General features: G+C 46.0%; 1 protein-coding gene across 6 annotated transcripts in view; it reads left to right on the forward strand.

Annotated features, from left to right (window-relative positions):
* IP6K1 (inositol hexakisphosphate kinase 1) overlaps window positions 1-21,623 on the forward strand; it is a 35,512-nt gene that overhangs the window by 878 nt on the left and 13,011 nt on the right. For 2 of the 6 annotated variants that reach the window (XM_058678866.1, XM_004581470.3), the window contains exon 2: window positions 19,504-19,847. In XM_058678866.1, coding sequence (XP_058534849.1) covers window positions 19,625-19,847 — 223 coding nt within the window. In that variant the 5' untranslated portion in view covers window positions 19,504-19,624. Of the gene's footprint in view, window positions 1-13,018; window positions 13,108-17,415; window positions 17,439-19,503; window positions 19,848-21,623 lie in introns of those variants that run through there. The other 4 variants (XM_058678869.1, XM_058678867.1, XM_058678868.1 and 1 more) reach the window with 3 other exon arrangements.

Below are 21,623 nucleotides of genomic sequence, written 5' to 3' on the forward strand. Positions count from 1 at the left end.
TGGGGAGGGTGGCGGCTGGCGCGGGATTGGAGCGGTTGCGTGTGTTGGGTAAGGGTTTCGGCCGAGCATCGCTCCAACACGGGTCGAACGTCCTGAATGGTCGCCCCCGAGCTTCCCAGGTGCTGGAGCCGGGGTCGGGAAGACAGCTGAGGTGGAGGTCGGAGGAGCCGGGTGCCCCCAGGGCCGGCCTTTGGGGTAGCGGGAAACCGGCGCTGAAGCATGTCCAGGTCAGCCTGCTGCTCTCGGGAGCGTGTGTTGCTCCTAGGTGGGAAATGCACGAGCCTCTTTGTATGTGTCACTTTTTGTAGTGGTTTTCATCCCTACTCTATAGAGTAGACCGAACGCTGAAGCCTCCAGAAACTGGCAGGCCCTGGTCGTGCTCCTGGCATTGGGGCAGGGCTAAGACCCCTCTAATTGCCTCCCGAGGCTGTCCGTATTGCCAGCTTCTTAGGTTGGAACGTCATTTCTGTGGCGCTTTCGACCGCCAGTTTTGGAGTGTGTGCTTTAGGAGAAACTAAATGTTTCATTAATGACTTGACTGATGGTGCTTCCTAAAGGGAGATCCTTGTGCCAGTCGGCAAAGCACGTGGAGGAATGTGTTTAGAATTGGAAAGAATGTGTGAAACCTGTTGTGGGTGGTCTTGAACGGCCGGCTGAGTTAACTTTTAGTAGTGCTGAGTGTTTTCTGCTCGATGAAAACAAACTGGCGCTCATCCGGGGAGGATTGGAAGTTTCCAGAGAGGGTGAGCAGGTTTAGGAGGAGTTGCGACTTTTCCAAAGCGTTTTTCTCCTCTACCTGTGGTGGTTGGTTGTTTCTGTACAGGCTTCTTGTAGGTGGTTATCCGCGGCCTGCATGAGCTGACCGAGTGGTCAGGCAACCATACTCAATGCATTTCTGGTGGGATCTTCTCACTTCTGAATTTTTCTTTTCTTTTTAATAAATGTAGGCTGTAAATATCCCCATTGCATTCAGAGGGGGGTTTGCCTTATTTTTTATTTATTGATTGATTGATTTTTATTGACAAGTCAGATATAGAGGAAGGAGGACAGAAAGAGAAAGATCTTCTGCCTGATGATTCACTCCCCAAGTGACCGCAACGGCTGGTACTGCGCTGATCCGAAGCCAGGAACCAGGAGCCCCTCCGGGTCTCCCACACGGGTGCAGGGTCCCAAGGCTTTGGGCCATCCTTGTCTGCCTTCCCAGGCCACAAGCAGGGAGCTGGATGGAAATTGGAGCTGCCGGGATTAGAACTGGTGTCCATATGGGATCCTGGCTTGTTCAAGGCGAGGACTTTAGCTGCTAGGCCATTGCTGCAGGCCCTGAATGTTTATTTTCAAAAGAAGCCTGCAAACCGGCTCCTTGGCCAGGAAAAAAGCAGGTGGTGAAACCAGAGGAGACTGGCTGTTTGTTGCTGCTCTGGTACTTGCAGAGAGAGTAGGTGAGTAGTTTTCATTTCTTTTATTGCCTTCTCTCAGAGCTGTTGAGCTGTTTTCTGACTCTTTAATGAGGCTTTTTTTAAAAAAGGACTTTTTGAAAAATTTGGTTTTCATCTACTTGAAAGGCTGAATTCACAGACTTAACATTTTAATTGATTTATTTGATAGAGAGAACGTGCGAGCTGCTAGTTCACTTCCCAAATGGATACAGTGACCAGGGAAGATCCAGGCTGAAGCCAGAAGCCCAGAGCTCCATCCCGGTGTCTCGCGTGGGTAGCAAGGGTCCGAGTACTAGGCCAGCCCCTGCTGTTTTCTTAGGCACATTAGCAGGGAGCTGGATTGGAAGTGAAGCAGCCTAGTCTTGAACCCTTACTCCAGATGTTGACGTGGTGGCCAGTGGCATGGCTGGCTAAGTTGCAATACTGGCCCCTGATAAGTCCATATTATGGTTCATTCTCCAAATGCCCTGCAATAACCAGGGGTGGGCCAAGCTGAAGGCAGGTACCTGGTGTGCTACCTTCATCTCCCCTGTGGGGTGACAGGGCCCTCAAACCCTTGAGCTGTTTCACTGCCTTCCAGGATGCATTTGTAGGAAGCTGAAGGGAAGTGGAGTAGCTGGAACTTGAACTCTCCACAAGCGGGGGCCATTATCCCAAAGGTGGCTTAGCTTGCTGTGTCATCGCACCCACCCTGACAGTGCCTTTCATGTGCAGTGTTAGGAGGTTCACAAGGGCCGCTAAAGCCCATCCAGAGGGACTGTGTTATGGCACTATCAGGCCACGGCTTGAGACACCAGCTACTCGGCTTGCCACGCAGGCTTCCTGGAAGGTGATGGGTGATGGTCCATGTGCCTGGGCCCTCGCTGTCCATGTAAGAGCCCTGAATGGAGTTCCGGGTTCCTGGTTTTTGCCTGGTCCAGTCCAAAATGCTGGCTGTGTGGGCATTTGGGGAATGAATCAGACATGGACTTCTCACTGTGTCTTTCATGGTGATTGAAAAAAATAATAAGAAAGTCCATCCATGGTCTTAATCCTGTGTTATTCTCTGTCCCGAGGAAATGATTAGACTACCCGAGAACTTTTATTACCTTTGTTTCATGCTTTTAGTGCCTTGTGAATATTTACGAGTAGTGGATGATGCTTTATTTCAACATGGTGATTACCTAGAGGAGGCTAATAGTACTAAAATAAATGAGACTGTTAGAGTAGCAATTTACCTGTAAACCTAACACTTTTAGTAATTATAGGTAGTGCCACTGTAGCAGGTAGAGCCCCTGCCTGGGACCTCTGCATCCCATGTGGACACCAGTTGGTTTTCTGATTACTCCTAATCTGCCTCCCTGCTCAGGGCCTGGGAAAAGCAGTGACAGATAACTCAAGTAATTGGGCTCTTGGCACCCACATGGAAGATCCAGATGAAGCTCCTGACTTTACCTGGGCACAGCCCCAAAAGGAGCAGTGAATAGAAGACCTATGACTCCCCCTATCTCTGTAGCTCTTTCAAATATGTATTTGGGTATATATGTAAAGGTGTATATATATCTTTTGGTAATAAATGCATTCAGCAGACTGAGTGTCCTCCTTGAAGTCAGCTGCTGCTGTGGGAGGGAGAGATCTGATGCTCTAATGCGGCATTCAAGGTGCTACTGCCCAGTTGTATAACCCTGGGGAGGCAGGCTGGGTCCTAGTTCCCAGTAACTAACCAAATGGTTTACTAACCATTCCAGATGCATTGTTTCTTTTTTTAAAATTTATTTAAAGACTTATTTTTATTGCAAAGTCAGATATACAGAGAGGAGGAGAGACAGAGAGGAAGATCTTCCGTCCGATGATTCACTCCCCAAGTGATTGCAGTGGCTGGAGCTGAGCCGATCTGAAGTTGGGAACCTCTTCCGGGTCTCTCACGCGGGTGCAGGGTCCCAAGGCTTTGGGCCGTCCTCAACTGCCTTCTGAGGCCACAAGCAGGGAGTGGGAAGGGAAGTGGAGCTGCCAGGATTAGAACTGGCGCCCATATGGGATCCTGGCATGTTCAAAGCGAGGACTTCAAGCACTAGGCCACCGCTCTGGGCTCGGATGTATTGTTTCTTGACACAGACCTACGTGAATTTGATGACCATTGCCTCTGGGAAGCCTTTTTCTTTTCCTCCATCTTCTCCCGAGTTTAGTTCAGTTCATGCCTGTCGTCTTTATGAGGCACCCCTACAATTCCTGAGCCCTGGGGGATCTGCTCCCTTTGAGCTGCGGCAGCAGCATTGATCAGGAATTGAAGCAGTGCGCGGATGAGCTGCTGTCAGGTGCCAAGGCCTGTGCTTCAGTTGAACTTCTTGCTGCTGCGCAGCTGGGAGGCATCAGCTGATGGTTTACATGCTTGTGTCCCTGTCCCCTCTGTGGCTGGCCAGATGGAGTTCCTGGTTCTTGGTTTCACATAGCTGAGCCTTGCGATGATTGGAACATTTGGGAGTGAACCAGCAGAAGGAAATGCTCTCTCACTTTGTCTCTACCTTACCAGTAAGATGAGGTTATATCTCAAATTTAAAAAGAATTGTTTCATCTGGTTGGACCTGACTCCATAAAGACTTTTTTTTCCACATTTTTTTTTTTTTATTAAAATTGAAATTAAAACAAGGGGCAGGTGCTTGAATAGCACTTAAGTTGCCTCTTGGACTGCCTGTAACTGACACTGGGATGCCTGGCTTTGAGTCTTGTCTTTGTGTCTGATTCCAGCTTTCTCCTAATGCATACCCTGGGATGCTCAGGTAGAGTCCCAGACATCCATGTCAGAGACTTGGATGGAGTTCAGGCTCCTGGCTGCAGCTTTGCCCAACTCTGGCCGTTGTGAGCATTTGGGAAGTAAACCCAAGGTGGGAGTCGTGGAGGTGGAGTGGAAGATCTCTACATGTTGATCTTTTTGTCCATACAGACTTTTCTAAATAAATCCTTTAAAAGAAAAAGATTTATTTATTTTTAGTGAAAAGTCAGATACACAGAGCGGAGAGACAGATCTTCTGTCCTCTGGCTCACTCCCTAAGTGGCAGCAGCGGCTGGAGCTGAGCTGATTCAAAACCAGGAGCCAGGAACTTCTTCCAGGTCTCCCACATGGGTGCAGGGTACCAAGTCTTTGGGTCGTCCTCAACTGCTTTCTCAGGCCACAGGCAGGGAGCTGGATGGGAAGCAGGGCACTGGGACACAAACTAGTGCCTGTAAGAAATCCCGGCACATGCAAAGCAAGGACTTTAGTCACTAGGCTACCGGTCCAGGCCCCAGTAAAGACTTTTCTAAATACGTTTTGAACCTGTATGTGGTAGATGAGGACTAAATGTAAACACATAGTAAGTTTTTAAAAAATATCTCTTTGGGTCAGTGAGGTAGCTAAACAAGCTAATCCTCCCCTTGTTAGTGCCAGCATCCCATGTGGATACCCGTTCCTGTGCAGCTCCCTGTTTGTGGCCTGGGAAAGCAGAAGATGGTTTAAAGCCTTGGGACCCTGCACCCATGTGGGAGACCTGGAAGAAGATAGTGGCTGCTGGCTTTGGGTCAGCTCAGCTCCAGCCACTGTGGTCATTTGGGGAGTAAACCAGTGAATGGAAGTATTTCTCTTCCTATGTCTCTGTAACTCTGCCTTTCAAATAAAAGTAAATCTTAAAGGCAGAGTTACAGAGAAAGGAGGATGAAATGTTCTATCTGATGGTTAGCTCAGTTGTCAGAACAGCTGGAGATAGGCCAAGTGAAGCCAAGAGCCTGGTACTCCATCCGGGTCTCCCACCAACGTGGCAGGAATCCGAGTGCATTAGCAGGGAGCTGGATTCGAATCAGCAACCGGGGCTCGTATGGGCATTGATTGGATGCTGGAGGATGCTTAACTCACTGTGCCATGCTGCCTCCAAGGTACACCAGTTTTATTTGTAAAGGTTTACTTATTTGAGAGATTTAATTTTAATTAGGCAGAGGGACGGAGTTATCCTTTGGTTAACTCTCCAAATTGCCATAATGGCTAAAGGCAGGAGCTTCATCCTGGTCTGACACACTGGTGTAAGAAGCCTCTTGCTTTCCTTAGGTGCATTAGTAGCAGAAAGTGAAATTGGAAGCAAGTAGCCTAATCTGTGCCATGTGCTACAATACTGGTCCATATATGTATATGTGTGTGTATACATATGTATTAGATTTATTTTTATTGGAAAGTCAGATTTTATAGAGAAGGAGATGACAGAAGGATCTCCTATCCGCTGGTTCACTCCCCAAGTGGCCACAGCAGCCAGAGCTGAGCTGATCTGAATCCAGGAGCTTCCTCTGGGTCTCCTGCTTTCCCAGGCCACAAACAGGATGCTGGAATGGAAGTGGAGCAGCTGGGACTTGAACTGTCACCCATATGGCATCCATGCAAGACGAGGACTTCAGCCACTGGGCTCCTATGCCGGGCCCTATATGTCTTATTTTTAAAAGAGGTATTTATTTGTTTGAAAGGCAGAGAGAGAGAGAGAGATCTTCCATCTGCAGTCCCTGGAATGTCCACAGCAGAGGCTGAGCGAGGCCAAAAACAAGGATCCTGAAGCTCCATCCATTTCTTCCATATGGGTGGCAGGTACCCAATTACTTGGACTGTTACCTGCTGCCTTTCTCAGCACATGAACAGGAAATTGGATCGTAGGCAGGAGAACGGCATATAAACGGGCACTCCGATACCAGATGTGGGCATCTGCAGAGACAGTGTAACCCCCTCTGGCACGACGCCTGTTCCATGAGGAATTAAATGTGTTTGAGGTGGAAGCAGTCTGTAGTTAAGCAGAGATATGGAAGGGAGTGGACAAGTAGCAGTGGGGATTTGGTGGTTATAGATGTCCACTTTCTTCCCTGCCTGAAGTGCTTGTACCTGTGACTGCCTGCCCTTTCCCTTTCTCTTTCCTTTTCCTTTTCTTTTCCTCCCTCTCTTTGTTTCTTCCTCTCTTTCTTTAGAGGAGGCAGACAGACTCTGAGCTCTTCCATTTGCTGGATTGTTCTCAAATGGCCACAGCAGCCAGATCTGGGCTGGTCCACAGCCAGGAGCCTGGAATGTGTTCCAGGTATCCCATGTGGTGCAGAGGCCCAAGGACTTGAGACTTGAACCATCTTCTGCTTTCCCAGGCATGTTAGGAGGAAGCTGGCTGGGAAGCAGCCACCACTTGAAGCTGCACCTGTTAGGGATGCTGGCACTGCAGGCCAAGACTTAACCTATTTTTCCACAATGCCAGTCCCTGACTTTAACTTTTTTTTTTTTTTTTTTTTTTTTTTTTTTGCTTTTTTAAAGATTTATTTTTATTTGAAAGGCAGATTTACAGAGAATGGAGAGACAAATCTTTCATCTGCTGGTTCACTCCCTAGATGGTTGCAGTAGGTGGAGTTGGGCCTGTTAAGAAAATAGGATCGGGCCCGGCAGCGTGGCCTAGCGGCTAAAGTCCTCGCCTTGAAAGCCCCGGGATCCCATATGGGCGCCGGTTCTAATCCCTGCAGCTCCACTTCCCATCCAGCTCCCTGCTTGTGGCCTGGGAAAGCAGTTGAGGACGGCCCAATGCATTGGGACCCTGCACCCACGTGGGAAACCCGGAAGAGGTTCCAGGTTCCCGGCTTCAGATCGGCGCGCATCGGCCCGTTGCAGCTCACTTGGGGAGTGAATCATCGGACGGAAGATCTTCCTCTCTGTCTCTCCTCTGTATATATCTGGCTGTAATAAAATGAATAAATCTTTAAAAAAAAAAAAAAAGAAAATAGGATCTAGGAGCTTCCTGCAGGTCCCTCAAGTGGGCTCAGGAGCCCCATGATTTGGACTGTCTTCTGCCTTTCCAGGCCATTATTAGCAGGGAGCTGAATTGAAAGTGGAGCTGCTGGGGTTTTTAACTCGTGCCTATATGAGATGCTGCCATTGCAGGCAGAGGTTTAGTTTGCTGTGCTGTGGTGTCAGCCCTGGCTTTAACTTTTTTTTTTTGCATTAGAATAAGCTTTATTTTAGGATTGAAATTCCTCCCATCAGACAGTAAGTCCCAGGACAAACCCAGAAATTCAATTCTCAGTGAATTCCTGAGGCGACAGCAGCAGCAGGAAACCCGCCAATTAGCACTGCCCGCCAGACACCCCTGAGGAGCTTCGAGGTACACCCTTTCTGGGCCTCCATCTAGCTGCCTCGACCCTGCCTTTAGGCCTGGAGGGCTACCCTACCCTATTCACTCGATGCCTTTCTCATGGGTGACCTGGCTTTAACTTTTAACGGGACAATCTCAGTGTGCAGAGCAGGTAGAACTTGCTGCAAGACAAAACTGTGACCATGAAACAAAAATAATTACATACATCACAAGGGGAATGTGGTCCAACCTATTTCCTATCTAAAATGGCTAGTTTTGACTCTTGCAGAATTCCTGGGCTCCCTGCTTGGTTAGGTCTTGGCCTCACTGCCCCCTGGGCTGCTGTACTGGAGTGTTTGTTGTCTGCCTGCACAGTACACCAGGTCTGACTTGGGGCAAGAAGCAGACAGGCATTCTGTATCATTCTCGATGTGTACTTAGACACCGTGTTTAAATACAAATCTTCTTTTAAGACTTATTTGAGGGGGAATTGTAGGATGTGGAGAAAGGGTGGTTGGTTGACCTTCCATCGATCCGTAAGTTCACTCCCCCACGTGAACACAATGGCTGTGTCTAGGTCAGGCCAAAAGCAGGAGCTTCATCTGGATCTCCCATATGGATTTAGGGACCCAAGTCCTTAGGCCATTCTCTGTTGCTTTTTCCAGGTGAATTAGCAGACATCAGGATTGGAAATAGAGCAACCAGGACTTGATCTGACTTGTATATGGGATGTTTGCATTGCAGGTGGAGGCTTAATGTGCAATGTCCCAACACCAGCTTCCAAGCTTTCTGTAGTAGGATTTGAATAATAGATTCCCAGTGGGAAAACCTAAGATATAGATGGTTTTATGAAATATGATATAGGTCAAGTCTTCCATGTTTTTGTTTTGGTTTGAAGTTACAGTTAGATAGCAGGCATTAAAAGTGCGTTTGAGGGCCCGGCAGCGTGGCTTAGCAGCTAAAGTCCTCGCCTTGAACGCGCTGGGATCCCATATGGGCGCTGGTTCTAATCCCGGCAGCTCCACTTCCCATCCAGCTCCCTGCTTGTGGCCTGGGAAAGCAGTGGAGGACGGCCCAATGCTTTGGGACCCTGCATCCGCGTGGGAGACCTGGAAGAGGTTCCTGGTTCCCGGCTTCGGATTGGCGCGCACCGGATTGGCGCGCACCGGTCCGTTGCGGCTCACTTGGGGAGTGAAACATCGGATGGAAGATCTTCCTCTCTGTCTCTCCTCCTCTCTGTATATCTGGCTTTCCAATAATAATAATAATAAAAAAAAATCAAAAAGAGAAAAAAAAAAGAAGAAAAAGTGCGTTTGAGGACCCGGCTCTATAGCATAGTAGTTAAAGTCCTCCCTCGCCTTGTATGCGCCGGGATCCCATATGGGTGCTGGTTCTAATCCTGGCGGCCCCACTTCCCATCCAGCTCTCTGCTTGTCGCCTGGGAAAGCAGTTGAGGACAACCCAAAGCTTTGGGACCCTACACCCGTGTAGGAAACCTGAAAGAGCTCCTGGCTTCAGACTGGCTCAGTGCCAGCTGTTGAGGCCATTTGGGGAGTGAATCATCGGACGGAAGATCTTTCTTCTCTGTCTCTCCTTGTCTCTGTATATCTGCCTTTCCAATAAAAATAAATATTTTAAAAATGAGTTTTAGTGGGAAAACATTTATTTCAGTATTGCATCTCCATTAGGAACTTTGAGCATTTAGAAAATTACATCTGATCTCTTCTTAAAAAAAAAAAAACTTTTAAAGATTTATTTTTGTTGGAAAGTCAGGTATACAGAGAGAGAGACAGAGAGGAAGATCTGCTGTTTGATGGTTCACTCCCCAAGTGATTGCAATGGCCAGAGCTGAGCTGATCTGAACCCAGGATCCTCTTCCAGGTCTCCATGTGGGTGCAGGGTCCCAAGGCTTTGGGCCGTCCTCGACTGCTTTCCCAGGCCACAAGCAGGGAGCTGGAAGGGAAGCGGGGCCACCAGAATCAGAACTGGCACCGATATGGGATGCCAGCATGTTCAAGGCGAAGATTTCAGCAGCTAGGCCACCTTGCTGAGCCCCGTATTTGTTCTTAAATAGTTAGGGTTTTTTTTGCTTGTTTATTTTTTAGCTGGGTCTCTTAGAGGTTTAAACATTTAAAAATTGCACAGTGAGGAGTGGGTTTGGGGCCACAGTATGGCTGTTTTTATAAGATAAAGCCCTGGATGTCCTCAAAAGAAAAAAAAAAAAAGATTTATTTTATTGGAAAGGCAATCAGATTTATGGAGCGAAGGCGAGACAGAGAAATCTTACTAACTTCCCAGTTCCTGCCAGACCAGTGTCGGGAGCCTGGAACTTCATTCAGATCTCCCTTGTGAGTGGCAGGAGCTCAAGTATGTGTACCATCTTCCACTGCTTTGCTAGGCACTTTCCCAGGGAGCTTGGTCAGTAGCAAGGCAGCTGGCTTTTTTTTTTTTTTTAAGATTTATTTGTTTTTATTCGAAAGTCAGATTTACAGAGAGGAGGAGAGACAGGAAGATCTTCTGTCCGCTAACTCACTCCCCAACTGGCCAGGACGGCCAGCGCTGTGCCGATCTGAAGCAAGGAACCTGGAACTTCCTCCAGGTCTCCCACGTGGGTACAGGGTCTCAAGGCTTTGGCCTGTCCTCAGTTGCTTTCCCAGGCCACAAGCAGGGAGGTGGATGGAAAGTGGGGCTGCCGGGATTAGAACCGGCGCCCATATAGGATCCTGGAAAGTTCTAGGAGAGGACTTTAGCTGCTAAGCAGCTGGCTTTGTATCTGGCTTCTATTCCAGCCTCTCTGTGGTTAGCCAGTGAGCTGTTACAGGTTTCCTTAAATGTCTGGCTCCCAAAAAGGGAAAAAATAAAAACAAGCACAGTTGTCATCTTAAATTCCCATGAAGCTGTTTCAGCCTGTTGGTGTTCCCAGTGTTCAGGAGCTGTTTTTCTTGCCCCTTAGTGTGGTCACAAGCTGCTAGATTGTCCTTCAGAATGTATAACCCTTGTATTTGGAAGGTGAGAGCCTTATTGTGTAGCCTAACTTATCCAAGTGGCAGCCATGCCCACTGCTGCTCACCGTGGAGTGCTGCATGAAAATGGGGTCTGGATAGCCCTTAAAAGGGTTGAAGTTTACCAAAATTTACCTGACTTTGTCAAACTCTCCCTTGTAAAATGTTTTTTCAGTCACACTATAGATTCTAAAATATAATCTTGTATTTCAGAACAATGCTTTGGTCAGTGATGATGTTGGACCCTTCAGATATTTCACCTGCTGCGATTGTGATGTCTTGAGTACATACACAATGTGAGTTTGCACAGGGACAGAACCATCTAACCATGTATTTCTCAGGATGGACGCCCACCCTTAAGGAGTGCCTGACTGCAAAGTGGTTACAGGGGGCCAAAAGGTTGCTGCAGCTCCCTACTCGGCTCTCTACTCCCTACTTGTGTGACATCATCCCTCTGAGTGTTCTGCAATTTTTATTTTTGTGTTGCTTGCTGTAACTGATTCTTGTATGTTGGTCTTGAATCCTGTGACCTTACTAAATTCACTTGCCAATTTTACAAAGTGTTTTGTAGATTCCTGAGGATTTTCTATACAAATCATTATGCTAACTGCATATACAGTTTATTTTTCATTTCTTTATGCATTTTTTTGTTTTTTTTTTTAAAGGAAAATATCTAGTTATTTGAAAGTCAGAGGGAGAGTCAGAGACTTTCCTGCACTAGTTCATTCTCCAGATGGCCACAGTGGGTGGGGTTGGACCAGGCCAAAGCTAGGAACCAGGAATTTATTCTGGATTTACCACGTGGGTGGCAGGTCTCCCAACACATGAACCACCACCTACTGCTTTTCCCAAGCCATTAGCAAGCTGCTGGATAGGAAGGGGAGCAGCTGCTACTCAAACCAGCACCCGCATTGATGCCCGCGTTTCAGGTGGTGGTATTAGCCAATATGCCACAGCATTGACACCTTCATTTTGTTTATTGTACTGACAGTGTTGATGAAAATGGTGAGAATGCATGTCTTTGTTTATTTCTCTATGAGAAATGTCCAAAAGCCTCATTAAATATGTCAGGTATAGAATCTTCATAAATTCCTTTTATCACATGAGGAAGCTTCCCTCTGATTGTTGAGAGTTTTTAAACTTTTTTCTGTCAGGGATTTATTTATTTGAGAGGCAGAGAAATAATTGAGTTCCTGTGGGTGGCAGGAACTCAATTACTTGATTTTTCTCATCAGTTCTGTTAGTGTGATGAATAATAGATATTGATTGTTCTGGTGTCAACCTTTCATTCCCTATTCCATTACTTGTGTATCATTGCATTTGTTTTGCAAAGAACATCTTAAAAAATTTTTGTGTCGGGCCACATTGTGATGGCTCAATGGCTAAATCTTCACCTCGTGCGTGCCGGGATCTCATATGGGTGCTGGTTTGTGTCCCGGCTGCTCCACTTCCCCTCCAGTACCCTGGATGTGTCTGGGAAAGCAGCAGAGGACAGCCCAAAGCCTTGGGACCCTGCACCCGTGTGAGAGACCTGGAAAAAGCTCTTGGCTTCAGATCAGCTCAGCTCTGGCCGTTGGCCACTTGGGGAGTGAACCAACGGGTAGATCTTTCTCTTTCTTCTCTGTAAATCTGACCTACCTTCCCAATAAAAATAAGTAAATCTTTTTAATTTTTTTTGTCTGTCTACATGATTGTTTTTGATCTGTAATTTTTTGTGATTTAAGGTGTGATATTTTGTTTTTTTATCAGTATCAAAATGGTTAATTTTTTCATTCCAACGTAGAATGACCTTCACTTTTTAAATCTGGTGTTACAGATCATTGAAATTAGGATGAGTCACAAGACTGGTTGTTTTGATCAAGAAAATCATAAAAAAATCATAGATTTTTTTTCAGGTGAAAAGTCTCCTGAGGTTCTCATCTCCCAGTCCCCTCTGCTTCAGCCTGTCAGTTTGCCCCTGTCTTAGTTGCATTCCAGTAGTACTGAGATAAAGAAAAAGAATCAGAGTTAATTGGTTGTGCAGAAACCTAGGCTGTGACAATATGTGTGGTGCTGTCCCTTTACATCTTTGAGTTATCAGAAACTTCTGTCTTTGGTATTCCTTGTAATTATTGGAAGAAAATAAATCCAGGAAACTCCCCATTCCATGTTTCAGTACTTCAGATACCTTATTTTGAGTATATACTGCTGAAGTGAGAACCATCTGTGTCATCTTTCTACACATCTCGGCTTGCCCATATTTAGATTCATTTGTAAAGGTGCTGGGTGGGACATACCTGATCCAGGTGTGGCTCACCTGTACTCACAGCACAGGCATCCTTTGGCTTCTCGTTAAAGCAGACTAGGAGCAGGGACTCTTCCAGATAGGAATCTTGGGACAGTTGAGTGTCTCATATCTTTTCATGCTTTCTCATTTTGATTCCCTTTGTGGTACTTCGCATCTTTCATTGAAAATTGTGTCCTCTGGTCCCCCTTCTCTCCTGCTTGTTAGGTTGGTTGATGCAGCCATTTTCAAAAGGATCTTTGAAGAGTGGCTTTGGGGAAGCACAGGTTTCCAGTCTAGAAATCCAGTGTAGACAGGTAGGAGACTCACAAGCTCCGCAATCTCTTTGTCCTGGATTTTCTGGTTGCTGTCCCTTGAGGGACTGGCACATCTCAGGCCACCTGCCCAGGCTGCTTTCCTTCTTGCTCCCCATTTATTCTCAGTCAGCTGGCCTGACTGGTGTTGATGTTGGGGTTAGGGTTGTTCCCCCCAGCTTCTGGATTAGGACCCAGCATCTAAACAATCCTTCATGTTTTCCCTGGATAAAAGAAGCTTTTATGTTTCCATGTCTCTTTGTCAGAACTCTCCAATTGTTCTAGGGCTTTGTGCACACTTGTGGTTTCTAGTTCAGGGGTGTATCAGGCGGAGGTAGGCAGCCCTATGTGACTCAAAAATGTTTCCTAATGTCTCTCCTCCTAAAGGCAAGTGGCAGTGGGATCCATCTGAAACGATCCATGGAGGTGGGGTAGGGAAGAAAGAATTGTCTCACTCGCATAACTGATCTATGTCAGTGCCTGCAGGATCATATGCAAAGGCAAGGCTGGACTTGAACTTAAGGCGGCGTCAGGTTCCTTCCCTTACATGTTTTAGAGGACAAAATGGTGTTTTGGTTATTTTTCTTTCTTTTTTTAAATTTTTTTTAAAAAATATTTATTATTGGAAAGTCAGATTTATAGAGAGGAAGATCTTCTGTCTGCTGGTTCACTTCCCGAGCAGCTGCAATGGCCGGAGCTGCACCAGTCGTAAAACAGGAGCTTGGAGCTTCCTCTAGATCTCCCATGCTGGTGCAGGGTCCCAAGACTTTGGGCCGTCATCAGATACTTTCCCAGACACACGTAGGCAGTTGGATGGGAAGTGGAGCAGTCAGGATTAGAACCGGTACCCATTTGGAATGCCGGTGTGTGCAAGGCGAAGACTTTCGTCACTACGCTACCACACCGGGCCCTTGGTTATCTTTCTTACAGTTTTTTTTTTTAAGATGTTTAATTACTTTAGAGGAAAAATGACAGGGAGAGATGGATTCTTCATCACTGGTTTACTCCTTCTGCAACAACAGCACGTTGCTGGGGCTGGGGCTGGGCCAGGCAGAAGCCAGGTGTCTTGTGAATAGCAAAAGTTCAAGTGCTTGGGGCCATTACCTGCTGTCTCCCAGAGACATGATCAGGAAGCTGGATTTCAAGCATAGGCAGGGTTTGAACCACACACTCTGGTGCAGGGGCTGAATGTCCCTGCTGTGCCATGGGGATTCTCTACTGTAGTTTTTTTCTTTGGATTTGAAGCTGTTTCAGTGTTTTTTCCTCCTAGTCCATACTGATGTTTATTTCTGGAATTAAATCGTGTATTAGTTTTCACAAAATCCAGATTTGTGCAATCCAAGCTTTGTGTTGCTTTTTTTCTGGGATTGTGACTTACCATTGTGTTCTAAAATTTCAGTAACTTTATTATGTTTCCCTTGCATTGTATCAGACAGTGAAAAACAAATCAGACATATTTGCCAAAAACATTGCCTGCTACCTTCCCAGGATATATGTTGTAAATCCTATTGTCAGAATTTTATTTAGCATTACCAGCTTAGCAAGTTTAATTAAAAAGAAATATTTGGTTTTTAAATTTTTTATATTTTTAAATTTTTTTAAAGATTTATTTATTTTTATTAAAAAGATATACAGAGAGGAGGAGAGATAGAGAGGAAGATCTTCCATCCGATGTTTCACTCCCCAAGTGAGCCGCAACGGGCCGATGCTGTGCCAATCTGAAGCTGGGAACCAGGAACCTCTTCCAGGTCTCCCATGTGGGTGCAGGGTCCCAAGGCTTTGGGCCGTCCTCGACTGCTTTCCCAGGCCACAAGCAGGGAGCTGGATGGGAAGTGGAGCTGCTGGTATTGTAACTGGCACCTATATGGGATCTCGGCATGTTCAAGGCGAGGACTTTAGCCAGTATGATATCGTGCTGGACCCCATTTTTATGACATTTTGAGGTAATTTACAGTTACATGTGAAGTATGAAGGTACCAATAGTGCTTTCTTTTAGTATGTAAAGATTACATATCAAACCCAGGTGGATAATCTTGACCACAGAATTTGGCGTTTTAACTTGTCAGAGTGCATTCCTGCTGATCTTCAGTTTGTGTGTCTGTGCCTGCCTGACTGAAGAATCTGGTAAACTGAGTATTGGCTTCCAGCTGCTTTGGAGACGGTGCCTTTCTCTTCCTGAGATAACCCTGACCTTGTTCCCCTTCTCATCTGTTTGCAATTGCCCGTTCTTTTCCAGGTTTTTTTTTTTTTTTTAATTCATTGTTACTCTCTAGGTTTGCTGTTTTCTGAATTAAAGCAGATAACAAAAACATACTTACATTGTAACTCCTTAATTTGGATCAGCATGTCCTTTGATCTGTATTTGCTTCATTTTCCTGCCTTTGTTTTTCTTTTGTATCATTGATAAAGAAGACCTTAATCCTGTTCTTCAAAAACTTTTTTTTTTTTCCAATATTTTGCTTAGGTTTTTGTTGTTGCTGTTCTTATCTAGGTATATTTAAACTCCTTTATTCACTTGTAAATCGTCTTTTTGAGTCAAAGCACATAAATTTATGTTGCTACTATTTACTGATTTAGGATCTTCATTTTTTTCTTTGTAAACCTATCTCTCTGGTCTGGTTTTGGTAGGTCTAGGTTAGAAGTTTGTGAACTTTGTGAACTTGTATTAATATATATATATAAAGATTATATAATATGTAAAATCCTATGTCCAGCAAGGTAGCCTAGTAGCTAAAGTCCTTGTCTTTCATATGCCCGGATCCTATATGGGCACCAGTTCTAGTCCTGGAGAGTGAACCAGCGGACAGAACTTTCTCACTGCATCTCCTTCCCTCTGTAAATACGCCTTTGCAATAAAAATAAATAAATCCAGGACTGGTGCAATAACCTGGTGGATAAATCTTGCTTGCATTTGCCAGGATCCCATATGGGTGCCGGTTTGTATCTCGGCAGCTCCACTTCTCATCCAGCTCCCTGCTTGTGGCCTGAGAAAGCAGTGGAAGATGGCCTAAAGCCCTGGGACCCACACCTATGTGGGAGACCCAGAAGAAGCTCCTTGCTCCTGGCTATGGGTTAGCTCAGTTCCCACTATTGCAGCCACATGGGGAGTAAACCAGCAGGTGCAAGATCTTTCTCTCTGTATCTTTCTGTATATCTGCCTTTCTAATAAACGAACAAATGCATAAATCTTAAAAAAATTCCAATGTGAATATTTTTCATCATGTTTATATGCTTATTCTATTTTTTATAAAGATTTATTTTTATTGGAAAGTCAGATATACAGAGAGAAGGAGATGCAGAGAGAAAGATCTTCCGTCTGCTGGTTCACTCCCCAGGTGGTTGCAGTGGCTGGCGCTTAGCTGATTGGAAGCCAGGAGCCTCTTCAGGGTCTCCCACGTGGGTGCAGGGTCCCACGGCTTTGGGCTGTCCGCTACTGCTTTCCTGGGCCACAAGCAGGGAAGAGAAGTGGAACAGCTGGGATTAGAACCAGCGCCCATATGGAATCCTGGCACGTTCAAGACAAGGACTTTAGCCACTTATCTTGCTATTTATCTGTTCTATAAATTATAAGCATGTATTCATTCATTGATTCTGCTGTGTTTTAGTGTGACGACTATGTACCAGACATTGCTTTGAGCACTTTGAACAATATAATAAAATGGACAAAGCCCTACCTCATGCATCTTAGTAAATAATACACATAAGCAGTAAGTGAAGTATGTAGTACGTAAGACAGGCAGCCGAACCATGGAGGGATGGAAACAGAGTTGGAAGGAGAGTGTGGAGCGTAGATGGGATTACAGTTCAGAGGGTATGGAAAACTTTGCTGAAAAGAGACTTTGATCAAGCTGTGCTTGTATTCGGGGACAGAATGTTAGCAGAGGGAATGGCTAGTACAAAGACCCTAAGGTGAGAATAGGCCTGGTGTTGCAGAACCCCAAAACCTAGGTCTCTGCCCAAAATCCAGTAAGGCAGTCACTAACACAGGAGTGGTAGAAGAAAGTAAGGGTAAAGAACCCTACAGACTGAGGAGGCAGGGAAGTGTGTGTGCAGGTCTGCAGGCCACACTGTGTGTCACCCCTCTTTGATTGGTCGGTGGTAGAATTGCTGTTGTAGTTTTTTGGAGATTTTGCTGGTAGCTCTGATTATTCTGGATGCTATCTGCAGTTGGCTGTTATTTTTTGCTTAGGGCCTAGAGTTCCTATAAACCACAACAAAGCCTTTAAAGCCGACCCTGAGGTCAAGGTGTTGCTAGAGACTGATCAGTGACCTGCTGAGTCTTGTGTTCTGGGACTCTGTGAACCTGACCGGCCCTCTACCTCTCCATCAGTTCAGTGAGTTAATCTTAGTAACGGATTGATTTGTGGTCATCAAAACAGAGTAAAGAAATGTTAAGCTAGGGAGAAAAATAAAGCCCAGGTCCTGCTAAAATGGACATCAGAAAGCCTAGGCAGTTGCATTTTAGTGTGTGAGGATTAGCTTGGAGGCCAGTGTGACTGAAGTGGCGATAATAAGCAACAGGGAAGGGGTAAGAGATGAGGTCAGAAGGAATGTGGGGGCTGCAGATCTTGTGGGACATGGGAAGGAGTGGGCTTTTTTCGCAGTGAGCTGGGAGCCATTGCACAACTTAAAACAGGTCATGCACTCTGATTCTGTTGTGGGAGAATCACTGTGACTGCTGTGTTGGGACTGTTGGGAGGCCAGCAGGGAGAGCAGTCAGGAAGTGAGAGTAGCAGTGATGGGAAGGTAGTAACATGGTTGAAATCTCTGCGATGTTCTAGAGGGGTTTGACAGAAGAGGAATCCAGAATGACTGCCATGTGTTTGAGAGCAGCTATGGAAGTGGGGTTGGATGGGGAAGACTATAGCAGAGAGGGGTTTGACACTATTGGGGGACCAATGAATTTTTGTTTTAAGATTTATTTGAAAAAAAAATAAGATGTGAAAGCAGAGAAAAAAAAAAGATTTATTTGAAAGGCAGTGTTCACAAAGAGATCTTCTGTCCACTGGTTCACTCTCCAGATGGCTGTAACAGCTGGTGTTGGGCCATGCGAAAGACAGGAGCTCCGTGTGGGTGGCAGGGACCCAAGCACTTGGGCCATCTTCCACTGCTTTCCCAGGCACATTAGCAAAAACTGGGTCAGAAGTGGCTACTCATATGAGATGTTGGCATGTCAGTCAGCAACTTAACACACTGTGCCACTTATTGAGCCCAGAATGTCACACTTTTTTAAAAAAAGATTTATTTTTATTGCAAAGTCAGAGAGAGGGAGGAGGAAGATCTTCTGTCTCATTCACTCCCCAAGAGGCCTCAATGACTGGAGCTGAGCCAATCCAAAGCCAGGAGCCAGGAGCTCAGCGCCTCCTCCAGCTCCTATGCGGGTACAGGGTCCCAAGGCTTTGGGCCTTCCTTGACTGCTTTCCCAGGCCACAAGCAGGGAGCTGGATGGGAAGTGGGGCCGCTGGGATATGAGCCGGCACCTATCTGGGATCCCAGCGTGTTCAAGGCAAGAACTTTAGCCACTAGGCTACTGCTCCAGGCCTGAATGGGATCTATTTAAAAGGCATTTCCATGTTCTACTTTTTTTGCTAGTATAGAAAGGAATGCTGTATTCTCCCCCTTATCATTAGTCTGATTTCAAGTGACATTCAACAGACTGTGTGGCTAATAAAATTTTTTTTTCAGTATTTTCATGTTACCCTCATCTTTGTCCCCTTCTTAATCAGCATTTCCCAGAATAACTGCTGTTTTGGCTTCCATCATTTTTTTTTTTTTAAAGATTTATTCATTTTATTACAGCCAGATATACACAGAGGAGAGACAGAGAGGAAGATCTTCCGTCCGATGTTTCACTCCCCAAGTGAGCCGCAACGGGCCGATGCGCGCCGATCTGAAGCCGGGAACCAGGAACCTCTTCCGGGTCTCCCACGCGGGTACAGGGTCCCAATGCATTGGGCCGTCCTCGACTGCTTTCCCAGGCCACAAGCAGGGAGCTGGATGGGAAGTGGAGCTGCCGGAATTAGAACCGGTGCCCATATGGGATCCCGGGGCTTTCAAGGCGAGGACTTTAGCCGCTAGGCCACGCCGCCAGGCCCACCATCATTTTTTTTTTTAAGATTTATTTTATTTGAAAGTCAAAGTGAAAAAGGAATGTAGGCATTTGACACAGTTTTTTTTTTTTTTTTAATATTGGAAAGCCAGATTTACAGAGAGCAAGAGATACAGAAAGAGCTTCCATCTGCTGGTTCACTCCCCAAGTGGCCACAATGAGAATTTAGACACTAGGCCGTTGCAGTGGGTCAGCAAAATAGTTTTTATCGTCGTTCATGGAGCTCTAAGGGAAGTTGTGACTTGTGACTTGCCATACATTTTGATTGCCTCCTCTTCTTTCTTCTGCAGGACATAATCATAAGCTGAACAGATCTTGGCTTTCAGCTCACCGAAATCGACAACCCCATTCTGCTGCTGTGGCCCATGTGCTGCGTCCTCTGCCCTCAGTGTGCAACTGGCCCCCAACGCAATGTGTGTTTGTCAAACCATGGAAGTGGGGCAGTATGGCAAGAACGCAAGTCGAACTGGAGACCGGGGAGTCCTGCTGGAACCCTTCATCCACCAGGTGGGCGGCCACAGCAGCATGATGCGCTACGATGACCACACTGTGTGCAAGCCCCTCATCTCCCGGGAACAGCGGTTCTACGAATCCCTCCCGCCAGAAATGAAGGAATTCACCCCCGAGTACAAAGGTCAGTCAGCGGCCTGTCTGGTGACCCCAGCAATCCTGGGTGTGTTGTTCATTTGCCATGTGAGGGGATTATGGCTGATCATTGTCTCAAGGGAGGCAAATCCTTTTGTTAGGAAAAACTAGAGCCTGGAAAAGCATCAGCAAAATCTTGAATGTTTGAAAATTTAGTGCATTGACAAATGAAGCTGAGGAAGACAGTCGAAGCCCCTCGATGGAAAGGGGCCTGCTGATGTTAGCTTTCCATGTTTCTGTCAAGGAGAGGTAGGGAAGCACTTGGTCTCAGGGGAAGACAGGCTGCTGCCTCCTGGGTGGCTGCGGGAGCAGCTCTGGGGAGCCTGCAAGTGCCAACATTGCATTTTGAGTAAAGTAGTCTGTTCCAAAATATAGAGTTCTTTAAAGTGCACTTGAGAGTGTTAAACTGGTTAAGTCATTTTATTTTAAAAGCTGATCATTATCACCGTATATTCATTTTTGTGCCCATTCATTTCTTTTTGCTCTCTCTCTCAGAATATTTATCTGAAAGAGTTAGAGAGGGACAAGGCAGAGTGTGATCTTCCGTCTGCTGGTTCACTCTTTCAAGGGTTGCAGCAGCTGGGCTGGGCCAGGCTGAAGCCAAGAGCCTGACTCTCCATCGAGGTCTCCCTCGTGGGTGGCAAGGGCCTAAGCATGTGAGCCATTCTGCATTGCTTGCTTTGCCAGGTGCATTAGCAGGGAGTTGGATTGAAAGTGGAGCTGCCAGGTCTTAAACTGGTGCTCATATGGGATGCCAGCTTGCACTTGGTGCCTTAATTGTGTTTAAAGAACTTTTCAGTATTCTTCCAAAAAGCTAGCCCCTGCTTTTTGACTTTTCAAAAAGCTGAATAATTTCAGACATATTAATACCATCCTTTACTTAGGAAAGTTTGTTTGGAAAAACCAGTTCATTTCAGAACTAATTTTAGCCTCATTTTAAAAATTGTGGCAAGATGCACATAGCATAAAATTGACCATTTTAAATGAATAATGGCATTAAGTGTATTTATAGGTACTGGTGTTGTAGTGCAGTGGGTTAAGCCACCATTTGTGTAACTGGCATCTTGGACCAGAGTATCTGTTCAAGTCCCAGCTGTCTGTGATCCAGCTCTGTGATAACGTGCCTGGGGAGGCAGCGGAGGTGACCGTATTGCTTGGATCCCTGTTACCTACGTGGAACAGCCAGGACATGAACTGGTGCCATATAGGATCCTGGAACTTGCAAGAGGAAGAATTAGCCAATTGAGCCATTCCACTGAGCCCTGATTTTTTTTCTATATTCGTTCTAACAATGGGAGGTAGGTAAAATAGTAATCTCAAAACTGAAGAGTTGCTTTTGTTTTTGTTGTTTGGTTGGTTGGTTGGTTGGTTGGTTTTTTTTATTGGAAAGGCAGATTTATGGAGAAAAGGAGAGAGAGAAAGATCTTTCACCTGCTGGTTCACTCTCCAAGTGGCTGCAGCCAGAACTGAGCCAATCCCAAGCCAGGAAATTCCTGTAAGTCTCCCACGTGGGTGCGGGATCCCCAGGCCTTGGGCCATCCGCTACTGCTCTCCCAGGCCATAAGTAGGAAGCTGGATGGGAAGTGGAGCAGTCGGGATACGAAATGGTGCCATGTGGGATCCTGGCACGTGCAAGGCAAGGATTTAGCCACTAGGCCATTGCACTGGGTCCCAGAAGAGCTTTTTTTAAGCTGGTAGGCTATGTGATTTTTTCCTTACTCCTGGTAAAAGCATCATTAAACTCTTCCCGTCATCATTTCTGCTC

Source organism: Ochotona princeps, chromosome 21 (assembly GCF_030435755.1).
Source record: "Ochotona princeps isolate mOchPri1 chromosome 21, mOchPri1.hap1, whole genome shotgun sequence".
Classification (NCBI taxonomy): domain Eukaryota; kingdom Metazoa; phylum Chordata; class Mammalia; order Lagomorpha; family Ochotonidae; genus Ochotona; species Ochotona princeps.